This window comes from Hesperophylax consimilis, chromosome 18 (assembly GCF_061612785.1).
Source record: "Hesperophylax consimilis isolate HC1 chromosome 18, BYU_Hcon_1.0, whole genome shotgun sequence".
Lineage (NCBI taxonomy): Eukaryota > Metazoa > Arthropoda > Insecta > Trichoptera > Limnephilidae > Hesperophylax > Hesperophylax consimilis.
This window is the reverse complement of record NC_142853.1, coordinates 11,673,290-11,696,480: the sequence shown is the minus strand read 5'-3', so window position 1 is coordinate 11,696,480 and position 23,191 is coordinate 11,673,290. Positions and strand designations below refer to the sequence as shown.

General features: G+C 34.9%; 1 protein-coding gene across 2 annotated transcripts; it reads right to left on the bottom strand.

Annotated features, from left to right (window-relative positions):
* Positions 1–40: 40 nt before the first annotated feature.
* On the bottom strand, positions 41–15,980 carry Vps39 (vacuolar protein sorting 39). Of its 2 annotated transcripts, none has more exons than XM_089642315.1 (14): positions 15,955–15,980; positions 15,774–15,856; positions 14,455–14,604; positions 12,870–12,997; positions 9,852–10,052; positions 9,359–9,545; positions 8,120–8,237; positions 7,878–8,004; positions 6,483–6,875; positions 5,503–5,725; positions 4,900–5,355; positions 3,519–3,751; positions 2,366–2,500; positions 41–374 (listed from the first exon to the last, which is right to left on the bottom strand). In XM_089642315.1, the coding sequence occupies exons 2-14, from the start codon at positions 15,841–15,843 to the stop codon at positions 207–209; spliced, it is 2,589 nt and encodes an 862-aa protein (XP_089498441.1). In that variant the 5' UTR covers positions 15,844–15,856; positions 15,955–15,980; the 3' UTR covers positions 41–206. The 2 variants fall into 2 exon arrangements, with proteins under 2 accessions (XP_089498441.1, XP_089498442.1); XM_089642316.1 differs by having other exon boundaries at positions 15,951–15,959.
* Positions 15,981–23,191: the final 7,211 nt, after the last annotated feature.

Genomic DNA, 23,191 nt, shown 5'->3' with positions numbered 1-23,191 from the left:
AGCATCCTAGAGGTGTTTTAGACATTAAAAAATATCCATTTATTCAACAATAAAAATGCGTACAAATCAATGTTTACATGAATTTATATTTTCCAGGTTAAAAATGTTTTGATTACATATTGTGTTATAAACAGAAGAAAAAAATAATAATAGTACTTATGTGTATTGCATTTAGAAGGTTATGAAATATTACAAATGGCTTAATATTAAGCAGTGTTTGCTTTCTTGTCGTGACAGGAATAGTGGACAATTTCCCCATTGGGATATCTGACAAAGGCGCTCTGGTTTCCAAAGCGCTTCTTACAGACGGGGCACACATTGTAATCTGCGATGGTAACGCTCTGAGCTTCGTGGATCATTTTTAACTCCTGCACCTGAAAACACAAATCACATACAAACATTTATGTATTTTTCATGTGAACACCGTACAAGAGTTTACAACTGTCCAGAGCCAGTAATACATTGGCATCCCCAAAAAATATGTTGTGAGGTTGAAGCAAGTGGGAAGAGAAAGGAGATGGGAAAGAGAAAGGTTGGGAAGTATCTGTCAGATCAGGTCACTAAACATTTAAGCCATTTCAAGCAACATTTAGATTCTGAAAGATAGTCTTTCACCAACGATACTGAAAGTATCTACCACTCTACTGACTGTAAGAGAATTGTTTGATTTGAAAATGATTTTTAGTATTTCTGACACAATAAATTATGTTTCACAAAGTATTGAAATTACAAACAAAAAATATTTATCAGAAAAAAGAGACAATTTGTGATTGGTTACGAACATGAGTGAGTTTTTAATGTAAAAATTAATAATATCTTCGGTGTAAGTTCAATGCCATGGATAAACCATTTGTCAAAATGATCAGGAGGAACAAAACACAAATGCAGTTTATTTTGTGATCCTGTTATGCATTAGAATGTATTTTTTGCTCTTGTTTGCGTCTATGCAAAATTATTTGTGGCACGTATATGGTATTGCCACAAGACTATGTATTGTATCCGCTGTATTGGATCTAGAGATATTTATGCGATCTTGCTTGCTTCTTAAGCGGGGATAGTCGGATTTGCTGAACGATGGAACTTTTGATAGAACGGCGGGCCTGAACTCTCCCACGGTAAAATAATGAGAATGCAAATCAGATTTGTTTTCATGATAAAACTATCAGTGCCAAGACTCTAATGATACCAACTTAACTAGTTCCGAGTTGGTAGGTTGGCCAAACTTGTAGTGGTGTACCACCACCCTCTAACTTCCAACTCCCGCGCCACGTCTCATCAGTGCGTTCAAGTATACAGATGACAAAATTACTATTGCAAGTTGCAAAATTTTTGATAAACACCAATATGTATGTATAAAAAAACTAACTTTATTATTTACTCCCTCTTTTTTAATATCACCTTAAATTTGTATGTTCTGTTCCACTATGAACAGAATATAAAAAATGAAGGTAATATTAAAAAATGTTAATAAACAAAAAACTCCCAAACGCAAAGTCTGTGCGAGGGTATTATAATAATTGATAATCGTGTAATGAAACATTGTTTTTATGCAGGCGATGCTATGGGTTTCATAATATCGGTTCCGCTTTATAAAGCACAACAATAATAATTTCAAATAAATGTTACACTACTCTCCCATAATATTATTGTCATGTTTCGATTGCCTGCCAAGCGCAGACTGATATTAAGAGGGCTGGTTCGAACGAGTTGGACCAACTCTTTTGATTTAGGTGCGATCTCGGGCCAATTCGAACTCCAACCTTCTAACTTGAATTACCCCTCTATACAATCGTCCAAAGGTTCGGAGTTGGCCTCAGTTTAGTTGTTCCATAAGGATATTCTGTTTTCATAGTTACCCTAAAGATAGGTTGTACGCACGTCATCAAAGATCGTCCTCTTTATTATCAATTGTCTTGTATGAAAATGAAAAAAACAGAAGATACTAGAATGATGACTCTCCAGGACTACTATAATATGTATTTTTAAATTTACTATATAATTGAAAAGCTCATACAAGATTTAAAACAAAAAAAAATGGGACAATCATTTGTGTTTTTCCTCAATATTATGTACCTCTCACAAATATCTTCTTTCAAGCCTTAACCAAAATTGCCTCGCCTCCGTCCATCTCATCTCTTCTAAGTCTAAACTCGACTCATCTTCCATATGTACGTAATTATGATATTTTCTCATTTCGATAGGTATATAAATTTTAATTAATATTTAAATTCTCCTTCAATCTCTCCATAAATTGAATTGTTGGTGAAGAACACCCTTCAAATGCCAAAAACATTGAAAAAAATAGGTACTGTAGAAATTAGAAAAGTAATATGAATATAAAGTATTAAAGAACGTTGAAATATACCTGAAGATGTTCAGCGTACAATAAACCCTTCAACACCTGAACTCTGCGTCTATTATTCAGTAGGCTGTGGAATGCACCTTCCAGGAACTTCTTTATACGGGATATCGGCACATTATCTGGTAGAACTGCCAGAACCTACAAAAGTGTGTACATACATGTGTATGAGACAATAAACATAATAATGTACAGGGTTTTCCAATAAGAGGTGTTATTTTGATATTCAATCATAAAAGATCAATGGTTTCGTTGCTTGTGTGGCACGTAGCGCCGTTTTGTTGAAAGTAAACGTTGTCCAGATCAATAACATCCAATTCTGGCCATAAAAAATCATTAATCATCTCTCGATAGCGCAATCCATTTACCGTAACTGTTGCTCCAGCTTCATTTTCGAAAAAGTAAGGTCCAATGACTCCGCCGGACCATAAACCGCACCAAACAGTCACACGTTGAGGATAGAGAGGCTTTTCAACAATAACTCTTGGGTTTTCCGAGCCCCAGATGCAACAATTTTGCTTGTTGACGAAGCCACCGAGGTGGAAATGGGCCTCATCACTCAAGATGATTTGCATTTGATTCACTCAAGTGAATTTTAATAATTTCAATGCGTTGTTGAAGCGTGTATGGTTCCATTTGTATTAATGGCGTAGTTTCTACTTGTCAAATGTCAAAAAATGACAGCTTCAAAAGTAACATCTACCGAAATAGCGGGCTATTCAAAATAACACCTCTTTATCTAGGGGTGACCAATATTATGGCTTAAAAACAGATATTCATAATAGATCAACAAACGTTGATTTTGAATATAAAATATTTATTATATATAATGACACAAAATTCAACATTCGTGGAATTTGCAAACTTGCCTCGTAAGGCCGTGATAAGTTGCAAGTGACGAAATGAAAAGCTAGAATAATATTGAGATACATTATTTCCTTGCTAAGCAAATAGAATATAGTTTAGTATGCTAGGAGCATTTTATGAATGATTCAATATACCATAAAATCAAGGCAAGTGCGGTGAGTTACTAGCAAATCCACGGTGGATTCACTGGCACACTATAGGAACGAAAGTCAGAAATCCACGGTGGATTACTTGGCACATCATATGTTAAAGGTTTTTTGGTTCTCTAGTATTTGATTGATCTAATAATTACCTTTAGTGGCTCTATAATATCCGAATGCTTCTCCAGAATAGTGAGAGCCGTTTCTAAGTCGGGTTGTGCTGTGACAGGACTCCTTGGAACATTGCTAAGAGGTCCGCTGGGGACCTCTTGTGCCGGGTTGACCAGCATCCGTATCAGGATGACGTAGACATCCTGGACCTTGTGCGACTCTCGGGATTTCGCACTCACCATGTCGCAGTATTTTATGGCACGTTGGACGTCTCCTAAAATATTACAACCAAAAAGATGCCAATAGTCTAATGGTTCAATGGTATAAAATCACACAGTGTATAGATGTACTATTCACTTGCTGTATTCATATTTGACTGCTATTATTTTTATTTAATGAGCAGGCATTTATTATAGCAGGCGGTATTCTGCTGATGCCTGCATACCTGATTTCAAAATCAGTTTAACATGTAATTGAGCCTTTCTTCTCTCCAAATGAGAATCTAATTCAGCTTTAAATTGGTTTGTATTAGTAGCATCAATGATATAAACACAAAAATAAGTATTACATTTAATAATTATTTGCGTGCATCTTTATAAATATATATTTTAAATGAATTATAATATTATTGTAGTGTGTTGCAAGAGAAAAAAATAAAACAGATTTGTACAAATTAAAGTTATAACAATAAATAAATAGATAAACAGAAAGACATATGTAGTGGGGGTGTCTGGAGTGACCGAAGTAATGTCAATTTTCCCCTTTTCACTTCAGGTGAAACTGATTCAAATATGAAAATAAACAAAAACTAATGCCTGTTTGGGGTCTATAAGTTGAATGGTCCTATGACTATATCAATTTTCTTAGCATAGATCACACTACATACTAGGTATTTTCTGTTCAGTGGTATAAATATTTGGTCAAACCCGCAATCTTCCGACTCCAAATCAAAAACGAACACCTCTATGTTATGGTGGCTGCTTTTTTGCTGTTTTTTTGTTTGTTTACAAAGCAGAGACAGTCACGGATGGATCCCGTAAGCACTCAGACCATGGGCCCATTCTGTTCATCCATTTTATCTCATTTTTTTATAGTAACCCGTACCCGTAAAGTTCACCAGGGTTGTCATTGGATATTTGGCTATGTCTCTTGGTTCCACAAGGTATCTACCCAGGCATCTGAGCCATTTTGCCATCAGGGTAGGACATTGGCACCATAAGTGAATTGGAGTCTCTTCAGTCTCTTCACATTTCCTGCGAATATTGGTGTTTTTCACTCCCAACAACTGCATGTCGTGTCTCCTGAGATGGCAGTGTCCCGTTAGTAGTCCTACCAGTTCCCTCAGTGAGTTGCTGACAATGGTGGCTGTTGGTTAATTTTTTTGGATATGATAATACACATATGTATAAATATACAACATACCTAAAATATGAACATAAATGGAGAGAGCCTGTTCATGAGAGTCCAGCTTTCCAAGTACTACTGCCCGTTCCTCAAACAGAGAATCACTGGGGAAGTGAATCAGCACAGTCTCCGGTGTGTAATAGTTGGACTTTTCCAAGAAAGCCAAGAGTTTAGCCTTCAGATGCTGCAACTGCCCATCTGTGTATGCTCCTTTCTTGTCCATCACTTTCTCCCTGAGCATCCTCACCAGGGCGTTGTGGAAGAAGGGATTGTTGTCTTCCCAGGTGTGGATTACATGCTCGAGGTAGGGGATGACCAGGGGTTCATGCTCCCGGAGTAGGAAGTCCAGAACCTTAGCTCTTGGGAGGTTCTCCACTTCTAGAACGTCCTCGGTGAAGATTTTAAGACCTTCCTCAGGCTGTTCCGTAAGCACCCAGTTGGAGAATTGGAATATTAAATTTATATGCTCAGCACCTGTTAACAAACAATCAAATTAAATGTAGCACGAAAAATGTACATGATCTATTTGTACATCGATAAAACAATAAATTATTGCCACAAAAGGAGTTGTCTCAAGTCTCAATAGCAGTAATGTCTATTGGATTTTTGTTTTAGCTTTACCTAAATGCTGCAAATAGCTTTTGGTTTTATGGTGTCCTCTCAGACTAGAGTCTGGTTGCTTGGCTTGGTCCTTCAACAGCTGTAGTGCCTTCGTGTGCTGCCCTTTAGTTTGGTAAAGGATAATCAATTCGCTGTACTTTCCGTGCTGCAGTAAAACCATCTCAGCTTCCTCCAATTTGCAATTATTGAGGCGCAAAAGTGGGGCTACAAAGGCATCATTCGTCTGAAATTGGAATAAATATTGAATGCATAGGCTGTGGGATGAAAAAGCAGGTCAGTAATGAAATGAAACCACCGAAGCAGTGCAAGGTAGGATGAACCTCTCTAGGATATAAGATACACCAGTAAGCAGGCAGAAGATACACAAAACACATGTGTCCAACATTTGTACAAAAAGTTAAGGAATGGATTGTTTTACATAAGACAGCTTGACTTTAGCTTTTATTTTTCTATTCTCCGGTAAATCGTATACATTTACGAGCTAAACCAAGGTGGAAAAGAAACGAACCAACCGCGAACAGCGTTTAGCGCTTGCTATTGGTTTGTTCCTTTCCCATGATTCATGGTACGCCTTGCAAGTGTATATGCACCACTACATCTAGTCTGCTCTAAAAGTCTAGTTTACCATTGGGTTTACTTTACTCTAAAATCAAGACCTATTGTGTTCAAGACCCAGGTTCCATCCATTGCATAAAAAGAATGTCCGCACGGGATCCCCAAAGATAATATAAGCCCCAAGTCTTAAAAAAAAATAAAACAACACGAAATGGCTCCAACAAATTATTCTTCTATGATAAGAGGATGAAAATCATGGTGAAGAATGAAATATTGCAAGCATGCGGGATATCAGGAACTGACCAAGCCAGTTATTTATCATAATCAGGATAAACCTAAATAAGATAAAAAAACAAGAGAAATGAGGCAGAAAAAGAACAGCAATAATGGACGTAAACACTACCAACAGTTCACAGATTATATACCTGTAGATAACACTTCAATAATGTTGTATCAATGGTTTCCAGCATTGTGCGTTTGATCCTAGCATCTATTTCATTCTCACTTTCAGTGGTTTTGCCATTTGTCCAGTTATTCTCTTGCACCTTCAGTCGGACTTCCGTCAGGTACGCTATCAGAGCCAACAGACCACTATCGTCCTGTTGAGTCTTGGGTAGGGAAGGTTCATTGTTGGGCTTATTTGGACTGGAAGAGAGCTCCGGGAATAGTTTGATGACTTCTGAAGGGTCCGTGTCCAGCTGGAGGAATATTTTCATAGAATCGGAGAACTTCTTATTGTCGAAGAGGTCAAAGGCGTAGAGCATTTGAATTGAGTTAATCTTTTGCTTCTTTTCATCGTCAGACTCATCTGATATATTCTGAAATGGTTACAGAAAGCTATTACATTATATCATACTGGAAAAAAAACTTACTTTGTAAATAATAAGATTTAGTTAGTGTAATACAGTATAGTCCTGATGAAGCTTAAGCAAAACCATTCAATTCATCAAACATACTAATTACGGTTGTCTGTGATGATGTGTGTGATATGAAATATTCCTGCATAAAATTATTCACATTCAATGAATTTTTAATTTTCAAAATGGGAACGTTTGTGGATAAAGCGATAAAGTAGGTACAAAAATTATTTTATTTTTGAAAATTTAATGTAAACCAAATTTGATAATGTTATTATTAAGTTCTGTAAGTTTATTTTTGTGACAGCTGTTTAGGCAATCAAAGCCATTTTCAAAGTGTGGTTAGGCCACGTTAAGACAACTTATTTATATGATTCAATTTCAATTTTTAAGAATTTTTAAGAGATAATTGAAATTGAAACAGAATCATATTAATAAGTCGTCTCAATGTGGCCTAGCCACATTTTGAAAATGGTCTTGAATGCTGAAACAGCTATCATAATAATAAAAACTAAAATACCTGCAGAACTTAATAATAACATTATTAAATTTGATTTACATTTAATTTTTATAAAAATTAAATTCTGTGTTGAGTTCTACGAATTAAACACAAAAACAACTAATAGTTTATTTTCGAATTTCAAGAATAATTCTGCATTTAAAAAGTTTATTTCTTTTTGATAAAAAAATTTTGACAGATATCTTTACATTTCACAAGTTTACTAGGGGTTTTTATTCCAAACTTTTTACTGGAAAATTTCTGAAGTCTCTGATCGGTCAACAAAAAAATGTAATATTTGTTCAAAAGACAAGATCCTGAGGAAAATATTTTATAAATACTATCAGCTTCACAAACCCTACAAATATAATATCCCGTGATTTTTCACAGGGCTGCTAGTTTATAATAATTAATTGATTCAGTAACTTTATATGTACATTAATTTAAAAAATGTAAATATTTACCGTTAAGTTGAGCGCAAGTTGGAAATATTTATCTTTGAGCAACATTTGGCGTTGTTTTGTAATATCCACAGCATCAATTCTCCAAACTTGGCTGATGGAAGCAACATATATAAGTCCTCTACCACATCTAAAAAAGAAAAAAACTATTTTAATAGAATTTGTAAACTTACTACATACATACTTGTAACTATAAATAAATAATGTAAGAAAAGTAACCAATGTAATTGTGTCGAAATAATCACCTGCATAATAATCTTGCTTTATTCAGTTCTGAGATTGTTTGTATGAACATATTAGGTTCAATTGTTTGTACAATAATTTGATCAGAGAGTAGTCCTAGAAAATAGGGGCTGTCCCATGCTAAAACAAATACAAAATACACCATTAAATACATAAAGTCTCATTCTTTATAACACTTGCTAGCCACTGTATTAACGCTTTCGTGTTCCGGCACCAAATTATCACGGTGCGCCGGCTGATTGTATTTTCGTAATAACTTACTTTTTTTTTTGTAAAATGATATTTTTGTAAATTGTGACGTCTTACCAGATACATAATGTGTTAAAAATAATAATAATCTACCATAAGTAGTTTTCCTAGAATAGCCAGTACTAATTAGAGAAATGATTTATTGAAACTATTCTTAACCTCTTAAACGCCAGCTTATCTTTAATGATACATTTAAAAAATAATTTCTCTGAATATAACTAACTACTCTGTGGAATAGATATACTTTAGATTATGTATGTAATATTTTTTTAATATATAAACACATTATCTGGAAAGACGGTACAATTTACAAACACATAATTTTGCAGAACACAAGTAAGTTATGGTGAAAATAGAATCAGATGGCTTAAGGTGATAATCTTCCGGTGGCTGTGTTGCCACCCAAGAGGTTAGAAAGTAAAGGATAACGACAGAAGACCACAATACTTTGAGTGGAAGGGTGAGGGGAATAAGAAAATGTGAGAGGAATATTATACCAAGCTGTGATTGGCGGAAACATGCATTCAAAGCACTCTTGAATAATGAAATCTCTTAGTAATAGTAATAAGGTGCAACGAGCGGGCTGATGAACTAGCAAGGACAGAGGCGTAAGCACCACTTGCGGTATCCAAGCCAGCCGTTGGAGTGGCACTTTGTCACACCAAACTTGACACACGCAGTTGTTGGAAGTGGAAAACATCAATAGATGCAGGAAATGTGGGACTCCAATTCACCTATGGAGCCAATGTATAACTCTGTTGGGAACAAGGCTCAGGTGTTTGGGAAGACACCAGAAGAACCAGAAGACATAGCCACATGTCCAATGACAACCCTGTTGAACGTTTTAAAGGAGACCTGGTTACTGTTAAAGGAATGAGGTAAAAAATAAAGCGTTAACCGTCTCCCCTCTATTAAAAAGAAAACTTAAGTGCAAATGCGATTGTTGTGCCAAGAATAGGAAATAAAATGACAATAAAGAAAATAATATTTACCGGCTCCAGCCAGAGGTTCATTCCACTTGAGCACAGACTTGGTGAGCAGCGATGGCTGCGTCTCGTCCACAATGAAAGATGTTTGGTCCCGCCCCAGCATGAAGGAGGTGTCAGAAATTTTGGTGATGCATGGTTCAAGGGAGCGAGAGCTGCCATTCAAGAATTGCTCTTTAGCCACTCCGGTGAGCTGTTAAATACAAAAATGGATACCTATACAAAATACCCTACAATATAAAAATTTGAAGGTGTACAATCTTACCACTTATCAATGATTTTTACTTCTTTGCCACCAACAGGTAGCTAATTCAAAATAGTCAAATAGTTAAAGGATATAGAGAGTGTATCTACCTCTCTAGTCACCGATGGTGATGTCGTCCACCAATTTCTTGAACTCTCCGTGCTTCCAGTAATACTGCTGCAATTTTCGGACCACGGAGGTTGTCTTTAGAAGCATCAGCCCTGTGGGAGAAAGAAACACCGGAGGAGTACTTACATCATACAGTGTGTACTCTTCCTTAAAGCCAACGCAGAGCATGCTCTCTCCCCACATGATGACTTTGGGAATGTCTCCGATGGTGATGTCGTCCACCAACTTCTTGAACTCTCCGTGCTTCCAGTAATATAGCTGCAGTTTTCGCTTGACGGCAACACATAATCTTATCACTGAAGTCTCTCCCGATAATGAAATTGTACTCTGCAAATATTAAAAGAGAGAAGGAAGAATTATTATTATAAACAATATAATTTTGGTGGTGTGTACGTAACACTAACATTTTGGTTGTGTGTATTGGTATTTTCGCCAAAGTTTGTACATTTTTTCATCTTTTATGTATTCCATTTCTGTACTTTTACGTTTCACTTATAAGTGAAACACTCATGTTTTGTCTCGTTTCTTTCTCTCTCATTTTCTATCCCGTTTTTGTAATCGAACATAATCTATTTTTACCAATGTATTAGTGGGTTAGTACCTTTTTGTAAATTCCTACCTTGGCTATGAGCTTATGTGTATATTCCTGCCTGTGTCCTTTTTTGTTTTTTGTTTTTGTTCTACTTAACCTTCCTTTTTCTATTTTTGTACTGTGTTTGTGAAACTTGAGATTTCAATTATTTTTCTATTTTTTTTTAATTTATACTGTTTTGTATGTGAAACTTATAATTTTGATATCAAAATACCAATGTGAAATTGTACCTATTAACTCCCACCTATGTATTGTAAGTTCCTCCCGTCTTAAAGTGAGTTTTATAACTCATGGGGATCGCTCTATAAAGAAATAAAATAATTTTAAAATGAGGATTTTTTTCAGTGCGGATATTCTAGGACTAACTACCATAAAATATACTCCTCATTTCCTGGAATCCTAACGGAGGGTATAAATTACGCCGAGTCGGTAGAATCTTCAATTAATCACAATAAATACAAAAGATTGTTGCTGGGGTAGTTCAGTTATACATAAAAAAAAATAAAAAGTTATATAATTTTATGAAATATTCATATATAAAAGCACTTAAAAATGGCATTAATAAATAAACATAGTCACAGAATGGAATTAATGGATTCTATATAAATGATAAAAGTGATTTTTTTCAATGATTTTCGAAATTTATGTAAAAACTGTTTTCCAACAACATAAAATTTAGGTTAAAACATTACAAATTTAATCTTACACACCAAAAATGAAGTACAAAAACAATTGTTTTATTGAATGTAGAAGTGGGACATGGTAAAAACACACTACTATTCATCAAAATAATTGACTAAAAATATATGCAGCTGTATTCAATTGAATAAATACAGTAAATGAATAAATACAGTAAATGAATAAATACAGTAAATGAATAAATACAGTAAATGAATAAATACAGTAAATGAATAAATTTTGCCTGTTAAAAATATTTAACTTTCCTATTAACACATTTCTGGCTAGTATTTTTTGCGCTTCTCCAGGCGAAAATAAAGGTCGAAAACAAAGATAAAATAAAAATTTCTGCACAGTAACTCAGCATACCTATAAAAGTACAGTAAACGAAAATCGAGTATTATTTGAAATGCAACTCAATTAACCTTGTAATATGTTCGTTACGGTCCACCTATCGGTATTTGCCCATACCTGCTCTTTAAATATGCCGGACATCTCTCGCTCGCTTGCACATAGGAGTTGAGTGGGTACGGGGAAGAGATAGAGATTCTAATCGGGTTTCACGGTCATAAAAACCCTCATTCCAGGAATTGAATTATTACAATAACAAATAGTTTACTATAATTAAGACTTGCATTATGATTCGATAATTATGTACATACATTTGGGACCTTTACAAAGAGATTGGCAGAGATGTACAAAATGGGTAATCAAAACCATTTGAAATGCAAAATGGAAATGGGTCAAAACTTTTCCATTTGAAAATGCAAAATGCAAAATGGTTTTTAGAAAAGCATTTCAAATGCAAAATGCAAAATACCTATTTTCAAAATGCATTGAAAATGCAAAATGGTTTCTCAGGTCAAACAATCAAAATAATTATAGAAATTTTAAACAATTTTGTCATTTAATAATGGACATCAATGTAGAACAAACATGATGGTAAATCCAAAAACACCACGACTACAGATTATGAAACCACAAAAAATTTGCGCGGGACTAATGTTGCCAACGTAAAAACATAGAAACTGCTATCTAACATTTAATATTACAGCGTCATGGCCCCATGTTCAGTATTTTTTGTAATGGTATCACTCAATTGCCAGGGCTCCTACCAGGGAGCAACTTGACAAATGTAAATTATCTCTCATAGCGAGATTGAGGACCGACTGATATTTGGGGCTTATGAAAAAAAGATGAGTGGAGATAGTAGGAAGAATGTTGCAAAAAAGCATTTAAAATGGAAAATGCATTGAGAAAAGCATTTAAAATGCAAAATGGAAAATACCCATTTTGCATTTTGCATTTCCATTTGAAATGGATTTATTTGAAATAAAGCACATCTCTGGAGATTGGTATATATAACATTTACATAAAAAGATGAATAATTCTGTCTTTTCTGCCATTGAAATGAGGCCGGCGCAAAAGGTAAAACTACCCTTCCCGGCGTTAAGCATCAATCGACCGAACGGGTAGAACTACCTTTCCTGGCCGAAGTGTGTTAACTTTGTAAAACTAATTAAAATCATAGGACATGACAAAAATACAATGTGCAAACTTTGGCAAAAATGCCGTATTGCTAACATTTGAAAATTCTAAAATAAATAATTTCTACTTACTGTTTTTATATTTTCATAAATGAATGTATTGTGTTGCCGTTCTTAAAATAGTTGATGGTGAAATGGCCAGAATAGTTACCTTCCAAGCAGTTGATGGGTGTTTGATTCTCAGCCGTAGTTATTATTTTATTTTTGTTAAATGTGTTTTTTCACAGGTTTGCAATGGTAATAACATAATGCGCTATGTAAAATTAATACTTATTTTTCAGGTTTGATTCAAAGTGGAAACAAATAATGTAGATTACTGTTGATTACCTTAGTATCTAAAGCGAACAGAGTAGCGCCCTTGGTCTGCGGTAATGTTTGCACAATGGGGAAGTTGATAATGTTGATGTCATGGACAACCAAAGTGTTATCAGAGAGGCAGAGAAGTAAATGATGTTCTGTAAATTAAATATGTAAAAAAAGTTTAATGAACATCCTAATGAAATACATGTAAGTGCTTAATGACGATTTGGAAAAATCTCCCATTTTGTTTCTTTTATTTGCATTCACAGTAGATAACTTTTTTTTATATTAGCTCCACACAGAAGGCACTGAGGAAAATAATTCCCCTCAGAAGCATCAGGTGGGTCGCCAAGCTCACCCCATGAACCTGGGCACTCCTTCTAAGTCACCAAACGTAGCTAACTACTTGATGTGATCTACGGCAGATGTGCTGGGTATAAAATAAATGGTTCCCGGGGCGGCGGTACCCATATCTGCCTCCCAAATTGCAAACTGGATATATGAAGAGATTTGAAATTCATCAGAGTGGTAGATAATCACGGTATCGCCCTGGTGAAGGCCAACTTTCATAATAGAAACATTGCTTGAAATTGCTTTAGCTGTATTTTAAGTATTTATTTTGAAACATTTACAAAGCATTTAACAAGATAAGGTTAAAAAATTAGCATTGGAAAGTGAGTAAGTTCACAATTTATTTTTCACTATGTGGAGTCTAAAAAACTACAATCAGAAATAACAACAACAAAAAAACATAGAATAATATAAGATATAACAAATAAAGAAAATAATTCCTACAATTCACATTCACATTAAAATAATACTATTTTTCTGTGATCCCATACAAGAGCAAATTCTCATTTCACATTATTGTAATTTTAAAATGCAGTATTCTAAATCCGCCCGGATGTAAATCGTTTGTTTTTATAGTAATTAAGTTGAATCAAAGTGTTATTTCAAAAAAACTTTGTATTAACACACTTCCAGCGGGAAGGATAGTTCTTCTAAGTTTCACGCAGGTCCTACTTGAATAGCCGTAAAGGTATTGCTGTCCGATAACTTTACATCAATACTGTATACCTATCTTTTTCTGCAGGTCCCAACTATAAATGTGTATATGTATAAACAATGTAATACAAGTCTTCCGTTTTCTTATCTTTTAGTCTCTTGTGTGGAAGAATATTTAATCAAAAGGAAACCCTACTAAATCTGTAGAATGGGTAATACATACTTGCACTTATGGCACTGGAGATGTGGAAATCGTTATTTTTTTATTTATTTTTTGTACGAAAGTGAAAACCAAAAATTTTGTAATGTAATAAAATATGTACAATTTATATTTTTTTTACATAAAACATTACAAAGTGGCTCAAAACATCAGTTTATAGAGTTTTATTAGAAGGAAGGAATTAATTTCAGACAGTACTTTCATAGTTGGGGTGTGTTGTCTACTTTGTAAAAAAAATAATCAAATGTATGCATTATTTTCAAAGATATAGCGGTTTAAACCAAAATCCATTTTCTCGAATGGGATCCTACTTTCGCCTGCTTAAAGCGTGTTAATAGATAACTAAATATATGTATTTTTAAATGGCTATCTAAATATTTTGGATACCTGGAATAACATCTATTTGTTGTATTGGTTTCTTGCTGAAATTCTTGTGGAATCTTAACACTTGGACTTTGTATTTGGGAACATCGTTGCTGTGTGTGACAAGGTACATCAGCAGATGTCCTTGCCTCGTCCCCACCAAAAGATGATCATCTGAAACACACATTATATTACATGACAAAGGAACATGCAATGATATTGAAGTATTAAAATGTATAAAATTTGGACATAGAGAAGATTAGGGGATGTGCAAAAATCTGTATAGAAACTTATATAATAAACTTGTTTAATAAGCAAAAAATATATAAATACCACTTGGTTTCAACTTAATTACTACAAGAAATGGGTGAAATGTAGATTACGCCAAACTCTGGAAATTGAATAAAAATGCACTTTCTAGATGAGAAAAGTGTGTAGAAACTCATTAAAAAAAGAATTAAGGCGCCTAAGAATAAATTGAGGGAGATACAGCCGATCAAAGTTTAATAAAATTGCACTTCGCGATCTGATATTATGACCATATTAGGACAGTCCGCCGCCATATTTTGTCACTGTTGTGTTGGTAGACCTAATACCAACATCAGCTACATGCGATTGTAGCCGACTTCGTGGGGTAAATTTTCCATTCCAGTGCCTGATTACATTATATTATTAATTCTGTTTTTCATAATTACGCGCCTTATAAATTTACCCCACGAAGTCGGCTACAATCGCATGTAGCTGATGTTGGTATTAGGTCTACCAACACAACAGTGACAAAATATGGCGGCAGACTGTCCTAATATGGTCATAATATCAGATTGCGAAGTGCAATTTTATTAAACTTTGATCGGCTGTATCTCCCTCAATTTATTCTTAGGTGCCTTAATTCTTTTTTTAATGAGTTTCTACACACTTTTCTCACCTAGAAAGTGCATTTTTATTCAATTCCCAGAGTTTGGCGTAATCTGCATTCCTCCCCAAGAAATAACTATTTATGTAGTGGAAGATGGTAAAAGATGCATTAAAGTAGTATTTTTTCTCAATCAAAGTTAAGTTTGAAGGTTATGAAATAAGCATAAATGATTAAAATAACCCAAACTTACACCCCAAAAACATATTTGGTGCATGTTTACTTAAACCCCCGACTTAAATAGTTGTCGCCATTGATATTTAAGTTGAAATCGAGTGTTGTTTTTGTAAAGAAACTTTGCATGCAGTGGAAATGGACAAGTTTACCAATTAAATAATCTTCTTTTAGAGATACAATATAAACGCATTCAGTATATACATAATGATATTATTATGTATCTAAAGCTTTAAAGTATGAAAATATTAGTCACCGTAAGCTGCTATTGATTCGATCTGTTCGGTGAGTTTGAGCAAAGGAGCTATCTCGTAAGCCTCGTGCATGATTATATTGAATCTGCGAATTATTTAAAATCACAATGATATCATTAAAACTTTAAAATACGGTATTATCTACATTACGCAAAACATCTATTATCAAAATACTACACCCACTGGAGTAGCTGTCATTCTGAATTCTGACAGATGACAAGTTTTGTTTATGGTGAATGTTTTGTTATTGTCTATTATTTTTTTTACGTTGTGATCAGAGAATATTATGTAGCCAGTTCTAATAATTTGCGTAGGAACCTAAAAGTTTCATTCATAAATTAGCCAAATATTTTTTAATATATTTTTTAAAGAAAGAAAAACATTCCCAGGTTACAATAACCTGACAATATTTAAAAATCTCCTACTATCACCACAGTAAGTGGAAAATGTTGCTTATGTTGTGATGGAGGACTTAGCCAGCCGAGGAATTGAACACACTACCAAACTCCAAACGTGATATTGTAGCATTTATTTATTTATTATAATATAACTAAAAGGTTTATAGGTAACTAGTTTCAAAACAGATCAATTAATAAATCACCCCATCCCTATGTAATGGTTAGTTTTTTTTAGTTAAATTTTGTTAGTTGTTTATTTTGAGCATAACCGTGAAAATACATAGAATGCTAGCTTTATTTTTCTGTCATACTCGAGGATCGTTTGGAATCTTAGCTTCTGAAACATTAATCTTGTCTAAAAAATATTGCGTTTTAATTTATGTTTTTTCGTAAAATAAATAACTGTCCCACATTCAAGCATCGTTGACTGCCGTATCGACATAACGTACAATCTTACACAATACATTGTTGGCCCATGATATAACATATAACTAGTAGTTTTATGAACATTTAGACCCCTCGGCCAATAAGTATGATTCTAATTTTCTCTATTTAATGAATCAAAACCGAAATTTCCTCTGAAATCATAAGATTTGTAAGCAAGTAGGTACTTAAATACTTACCTACTCAATTATAAACCATAAATATTTCACGTAATTTTAAAAAATTTCATTAAAGGAATTTCTCCAAAGAATTGTCACCCAATAATTTTAAAAACCTTGATCGTGAGTGGTTTATTTATGGGCAGGTAGATACCATAATATTGATTATTCCAATTTGACAGCTCTGGCAGGATAAAAAGGAAATATCCAACACGGCCACAACTAGTCACAACCTTGAAACAGAACGTACAAACAAATTTACAGTCAGACGAAACGCCAAATGGTCAAGTTAAACAGGAACATCTTAGCCGACTGAATTAAGTGGGTAAATACCGAGAATGAGTTGCTTCGGAGAATTTGAACAATTCTTCAAATTTCAAAGTTTATTTTCAAGTTATGTGAAAGATTTTTTCAAGTTCTGTTATTATTTTAATTAATTACTGCTATGAAAAAATAGGGCACACAAACATAAAGAAAAGTGGGTGTGTCAAGCCTACGCAAGACAGAAGTGAAACTTCTAGTATTCCTCTCTCTCTATTTTCATTTCATCATCTCTATTTTCTCTCTTAGGTTAGTTTGAAAATTAGAGGTTAAATAATTCAACGACGAAGCATGGATTTGCTTTTTCTAATATTTTCTTATAGATGAATGACGTTCGATTAATGTATAGTTCCAAAAATTTTCAATTTATTCACAAGTATACAATATTACATAAATAACAATATTACAATTAAAAATTACAAAGAAATTACAATGACAATTTACCAATCATGTGCCATTTTCATTGTCAATTTCATGAATATCATTTCCTAATGTCGTGATAATTGGGTTATGGTAACTAAAGTGCGAGATATATACATGAGCACTTAAATCCTTAATGAATCGTGCAAAAACTGCATCGATTGTTGTCCCGTGTCGGGAGAGAACGTTCGTGAGCGGCTCCCCCACCTCAACAAGCGCATATGGTGAGAGAGGGACAGTGAACGGTGAGCGGTGGTGGGGGTACCCGCATTTTCGTGTCGATCCTGACTCGGTTTTACTCCGTCCCCGAATTACGCGCCTAAAGAAGTTTCACTTCAATAATGTTAAGTCAACACAGGAACAAGGTTTTGATGGTGTTCACGACTTCTGCCACATCCATGTAAAATATTACTTGCGTAATGACTGACAAAAATCATTAAGGCTTACACCAAAAAATTGAAGGTCCGGACTTGAATTGACAAGTCTTGCCATATACATAATGTTTCTCTTTCGGAATACTTTTCATATTGCTACCTTTTTGGAAACCGCGTGTATCGCACGTATATCAAAGTTCATTCCATTTTTAATAAAGCGTCTGCACTCTGTACATTATGAACATTTTACGAACTCCGTAAATTCCCATATGCAATAAGTTTATATTACGATGCATTTAGAATCCTTTTTTTACTACAAAATAATACACCTTTTTATAATAGTTTTCGTTACCCAATTTTTGGAACCAATAATTTTGGTTTCAGTGCGACTTCTAACATTCACACGACATGTCTAACGTGATTGGTTTATTTATGTGTCTAACTTTGTTGATCGATACCTCTGGGTTATCAGTTGTACTATGAAGCCTATGCCCTGTAAAGTGAATAAGGTGTTATAAACAAAAGGGGTAAGGGTCCATGAATAGCAACATATTGATAGAAACCAAAATAATTTAAATAAAAAACCGGTAAAACTTGTCAGAACTACGTCTAACACGCAACATTAGAAAAATAAATTTTAATTTACATTGTTATTATCACAGATGTGGGAGCTCTAATTTTAAAATTTAGTTTAGTATTTTTTTATTGTGCTAATTGTAGTGTTACACAAAGAAATTAGAACAAGTGCACAAATGTACAGGGTTTTCCAATAAGAGGTGTTATTTTGATATTCAATCGTAAAAGATCAAACGTTTCGTTGCTTGTGTGGCACGTAGCGCCGTCTTGTTGAAAGTAAACGTTATCCAGATCAATAACATCCAATTCCAGCCATAAAAAATCATTAATCATCTCTCGATAGCGCAATCCATTCACCGTAACTATTACTCCAGCCTCATTTTCGAAAAAGTAAGGTCCAATGACTCCGCCGGACCATAAACCGCACCAAACAGTCACACGTAGAGGATAAAGAGGCTTTTCAACAATAACTCTTGGGTTTTCAGAACCCCAGATGCGACAATTTTGCTTGTTGACGAAGCCACCGACGTGGAAATGGGCCTCATCACTCAAAATGATTTGCATTTGATTCACTCAAGTGAATTTTAATAATTTCAATGCGTTGTTGAAGCGTGTATCGTTCCATTTTTATTAATGACGTAGTTTCTACTTGTCAAATGTCAAAAAATGACAGCTTCAAAAGTAACATCTACCGAAATAACGGGCTATTCAAAATAACACCTCTTATTGGAAAACCCTGAATAATGTTTAAACAATGTACATTGAAGTTCTTGTTATTATTTTTACTACAGCCTTCAATTTTCTACTAAAATTTCTAAATTTCTACTTAAGTACTGGCACTTACCAAAGAATATAATACAGGAATCCTTGGAGTTGTTGGGAGCAGTTTGCATAGAGTACTTCTGATGGCAGATAATCTTCGATAGAAGAAGATGAAAAATGTATAAACAAAAAATTTGTGTTTGGCAGATACACCAACCAATATATGATGACGGATATTCCAGAGAATATTGATGAACATGTGATACAGGAATAAAACTTATGTGACTGGCAATTAATTACCCGAGTACAATATGTTGTTGCAGTCAGCTGTGTTTGGATTATCCTGATGGTAGGCAATCTACGATAGGAGAGAATACAGGAAGATAACGTGAAAGCGGAAGACTTCTCAATTCATGATATCAAAACCTACGTGACTAATACACGTGCAGTTTGGCTGAGATGTTTCTGAAGATTTCCCCAATGATAGCTAGAAGGGCAACAAGAAGACCAATCAAATTGTAATAATCATCACGGTGCTTTATCCTAGAGTAGGATTTCCTCCACTTGCTCAGGTCCATTCTACTCGTCTTCTATGCAATCAGCAGTTCACCTCTTTCTCGGGTCTCCTGGTCTCCTCCAATGCCTCCGGGTCTCTTCTAATGGGGCATCTGTACTGTCATCTGGCATCCTTTCTACATGAACAGCCCATTCCAGTCTTTGGAACCTATAGAATTATACAATTAGTTACAAGAGATAAACCTATGATATACTATTGAAGTAGAAGATTTACCTAATAAATCTAAACAAAACACGAAACGGAAAAGACGAAGAAAAATTAAAACGTAACAGTTTCAAATGGGAATCGAACTTATTATCTCTGTCTTACCGACACAACGCCTCTAACCACTCGGCCATTGGGACCCAATACATCTTTTTTGTCGTTCACATATCAAATTCAGAATTAACATTATCATCTTGCAAATAATTTATTAATTTCATATATTGGCAGCTATTTTTTTAACAAAGTTCTAAAAAATGGTTTGTAACCTAGGTAGTGTCTTGGATAAACATATCCGATTTGTATTTATGAGGACACCTATTGACCTTTTCTAAAAATCTAAATGAATATTCTGTTTTAGATTACATTGACGGATATAACCTTCGAAAGTCTTTAAAGAAAAATTATTCCAATAAAAAATCTATAATACACTGTTTAAAACACATGATATTTTTGAGTGACACAGTGGCATATAATTTTTTGAATTTAAAAAAATGTGAAATTTTTTAGGTTTTTTCGTCTAAACAGTGAACTAAAATTATTGATAACGAAAAAAACACATATTTTATTAGTAAAATGTATTATAAACATTGCTACTACCTCACTTTTTTGTAGTTTCATATGGAAAAAAAATTACTAAATAATTAACAAAATCCTAATTTATTCTCAAATTGCGGTCGGAACTTTTGGTTATTTTGATTATTTAAATGTAGAGATTGGTATTTTTTGTTCTTTCTAACAGCGTTTGTGTTTATACATATTTCTAACTGTAAAGCGGCCGCTACACTACTCGCTTCGACGCTTCGACGAAGTCCTCGACGAAGTTCGAAGTGCGTGCCCACACACTTCGCAACTTCGCGAGTAACTCAGTCCAACCAGTCAGTGATTGGTTTATTTATGCCGTGACGCTTCGAGTCCTTTGACTCGGGTGCATTTACCGACAACAATCGGAAGTCTTGCGAAGCGAAGCGAAGATGCCCGAAGCGAAGCGAAGTTCGTGCCCACACTATCGTATTCGGTCAACTTCGATCAACTTCGCGAGTAGTGTAGCTGGGCTATAACGGTAAGGGAGATACAACGATTTCTATGTGACCATATAATAATAATATTTGTCTATATCCGTAAAACAAACAAATTGACTACGGATAATAGCTGCTTGTTCAACAAACTCAGCAAATTATCCTGAGCAGTTAAATGCCAACCTACCCACCCCTCAAAATATTTATTTGCTTAAATTATTTTTTAAATGATTTGGTGACACATTTTATAAAAAACATTAACTAACTAACTAACTAACTAACCATCACGCCGTTTCCCCGCAGGGGTAGGCAGAGAGGACGGACCGCCAAACAACTCGGTCTTGGCACACACTTCTTGCCTCATTCACATTCATACATCGTCTCATACATACTCTTCTATTATTCTGACTCTTGACATGGCCCGACTCTAGTATCTGATTCACTTGATCGTGCCATGTCTTCCTCGGGCGTCCCCGACTTCTGCTACCATTCGCATTTGCATCATATATCCTCCTTACACTCCTATCTTCGCTCATTCGCTCTACATGCCCAAACCATCTAAGCGTCCCTTTCTTAATCTTACTCATTACGCTTACATCAGCCTTGCACTCTTTGCGGATCTCCACATTCCTCACACGATCAAACATGGTTTTACCACACATACGCCTCAGAGATCTCATTTCAACAGCATTCAATCTACTTTCATCCTTTCTTTGCCAGTTCCATGCCTCACTTCCATACATCAAGGTAGGTACCAGCACTCCGTTGTGGACTGCTAACTTCGCTTCTTTGGACAGTTTTTTGTTAGCGCCAACGGCGTTCAGTCCTCCATTAACGGAATTACCTGCATTTACCCTTCTTTCAATATCTCTGTCAGCCTTCCCATCTCTCGTAAACATACTTCCTAAATACACAAACTCATCCACCTGCTCCAAGTATTCCTCATTCACAATTATATTGCACACTGTTTTCGTACTCTCTCTTTCAAACACCATTACTTTAGACTTACTTACATTCATCATTAACTCATTCTTCATGCATACTTCGTTCATCCTAGACACGAGAGACTGTAGATCTTCTATACTATTAGCAATCAGCACCGCATCATCAGCATACAACAGGCAACATACTTTCAAATTAATCAAATTCGCGCCCAATCCCACCTCTTTCAATTCTTGCATACAATTATCCATGTATAGATTGAATAACCACGGTGACATTACGCAGCCTTGTTTAACACCTTTTGTGATATCAAACCACCCCGTAAAACCACCGTTTACCCTAACACATGCAACGCTTCCCTCATACAGAGACGCGATTGCCTGAGTCAGATATGTATTCACTCCATACTTGGACAACACCTTCCATAGCTTTTTCCTGTCGACTCGGTCGTATGCTTTTTGTAGATCTACAAAGGCACAGAAAAGTTTCTGGTTTTTTGCCAGAAACTTCTCAGTGAGCATACGCAATGAGAAGATCTGGTCCATGCACCCCCTTCCACTCATAAAAGCACCTTGCACATCCCATATTTTATCTTTTGTTTCCTTTCTTACTCTTTCAATCAAAATTCTACCATACAGCTTGCCAACTGAACTTAGCAGGCTAATAGCCCTATGATTCCCACATTCCATACGTGACCCTTTACCTTTGTATAATGGCATAATCACAGCCCTTCTCCAGTCTAAAGGCGTATAACCTTCCTTTAAACATTGGTTAAAAAGATTGCACAACCATGTGAGAATTATACGGCTACCTCCTTTAAAATATTCAGCAGCAATATTGTCAAACCCGACAGCCTTACCATTCTTCATACATTTAATCGAACTTTCTATCTCATCCATGCTAATTTCGGTAACATTCACTCCATCGTCATTCATATCTGATTCACCGCTGGAGTCACTGTCACTCACTTCGCTTTCGAAGACTTCCTCGAAATAATTCATCCATCTCTCTTTTATTTTTTCCTCATTCGTCAACATTTTTCCATCTTTTGATTTTATCACTTTCATGCTTCCGTTTTCTGGGCCACTCCGGGACCTTTTGACTTCTTTCCAAAACAACTTAATGTTTTCTTGGAAATGGTTTGTCATTTTCATTCCTTCTTCCTCTTCCAGGCGTTTCTTTCGTTCTTTCACTCCAACTCTTACTTTTTTCTTACATTCCTTATATA

Excerpts from the sequence above, each read along its gene's own strand:
- Vps39 (XM_089642315.1), bottom strand. The coding sequence starts at position 15,843 with ATGCACGAGGCTTACGAGATAGCTCCTTTGCTCAAACTCACCGAACAG. Across the intron at positions 9,546-9,851 it reads AAGAGTACACACTGTATGAT|CTCACCGGAGTGGCTAAAGA; the intron begins GTAAGTACTCCT and ends TGTATTTAACAG. Across the intron at positions 3,752-4,899 it reads CATTTATGTTCATATTTTAG|GAGACGTCCAACGTGCCATA; the intron begins GTATGTTGTATA and ends GTAATATTTTAG.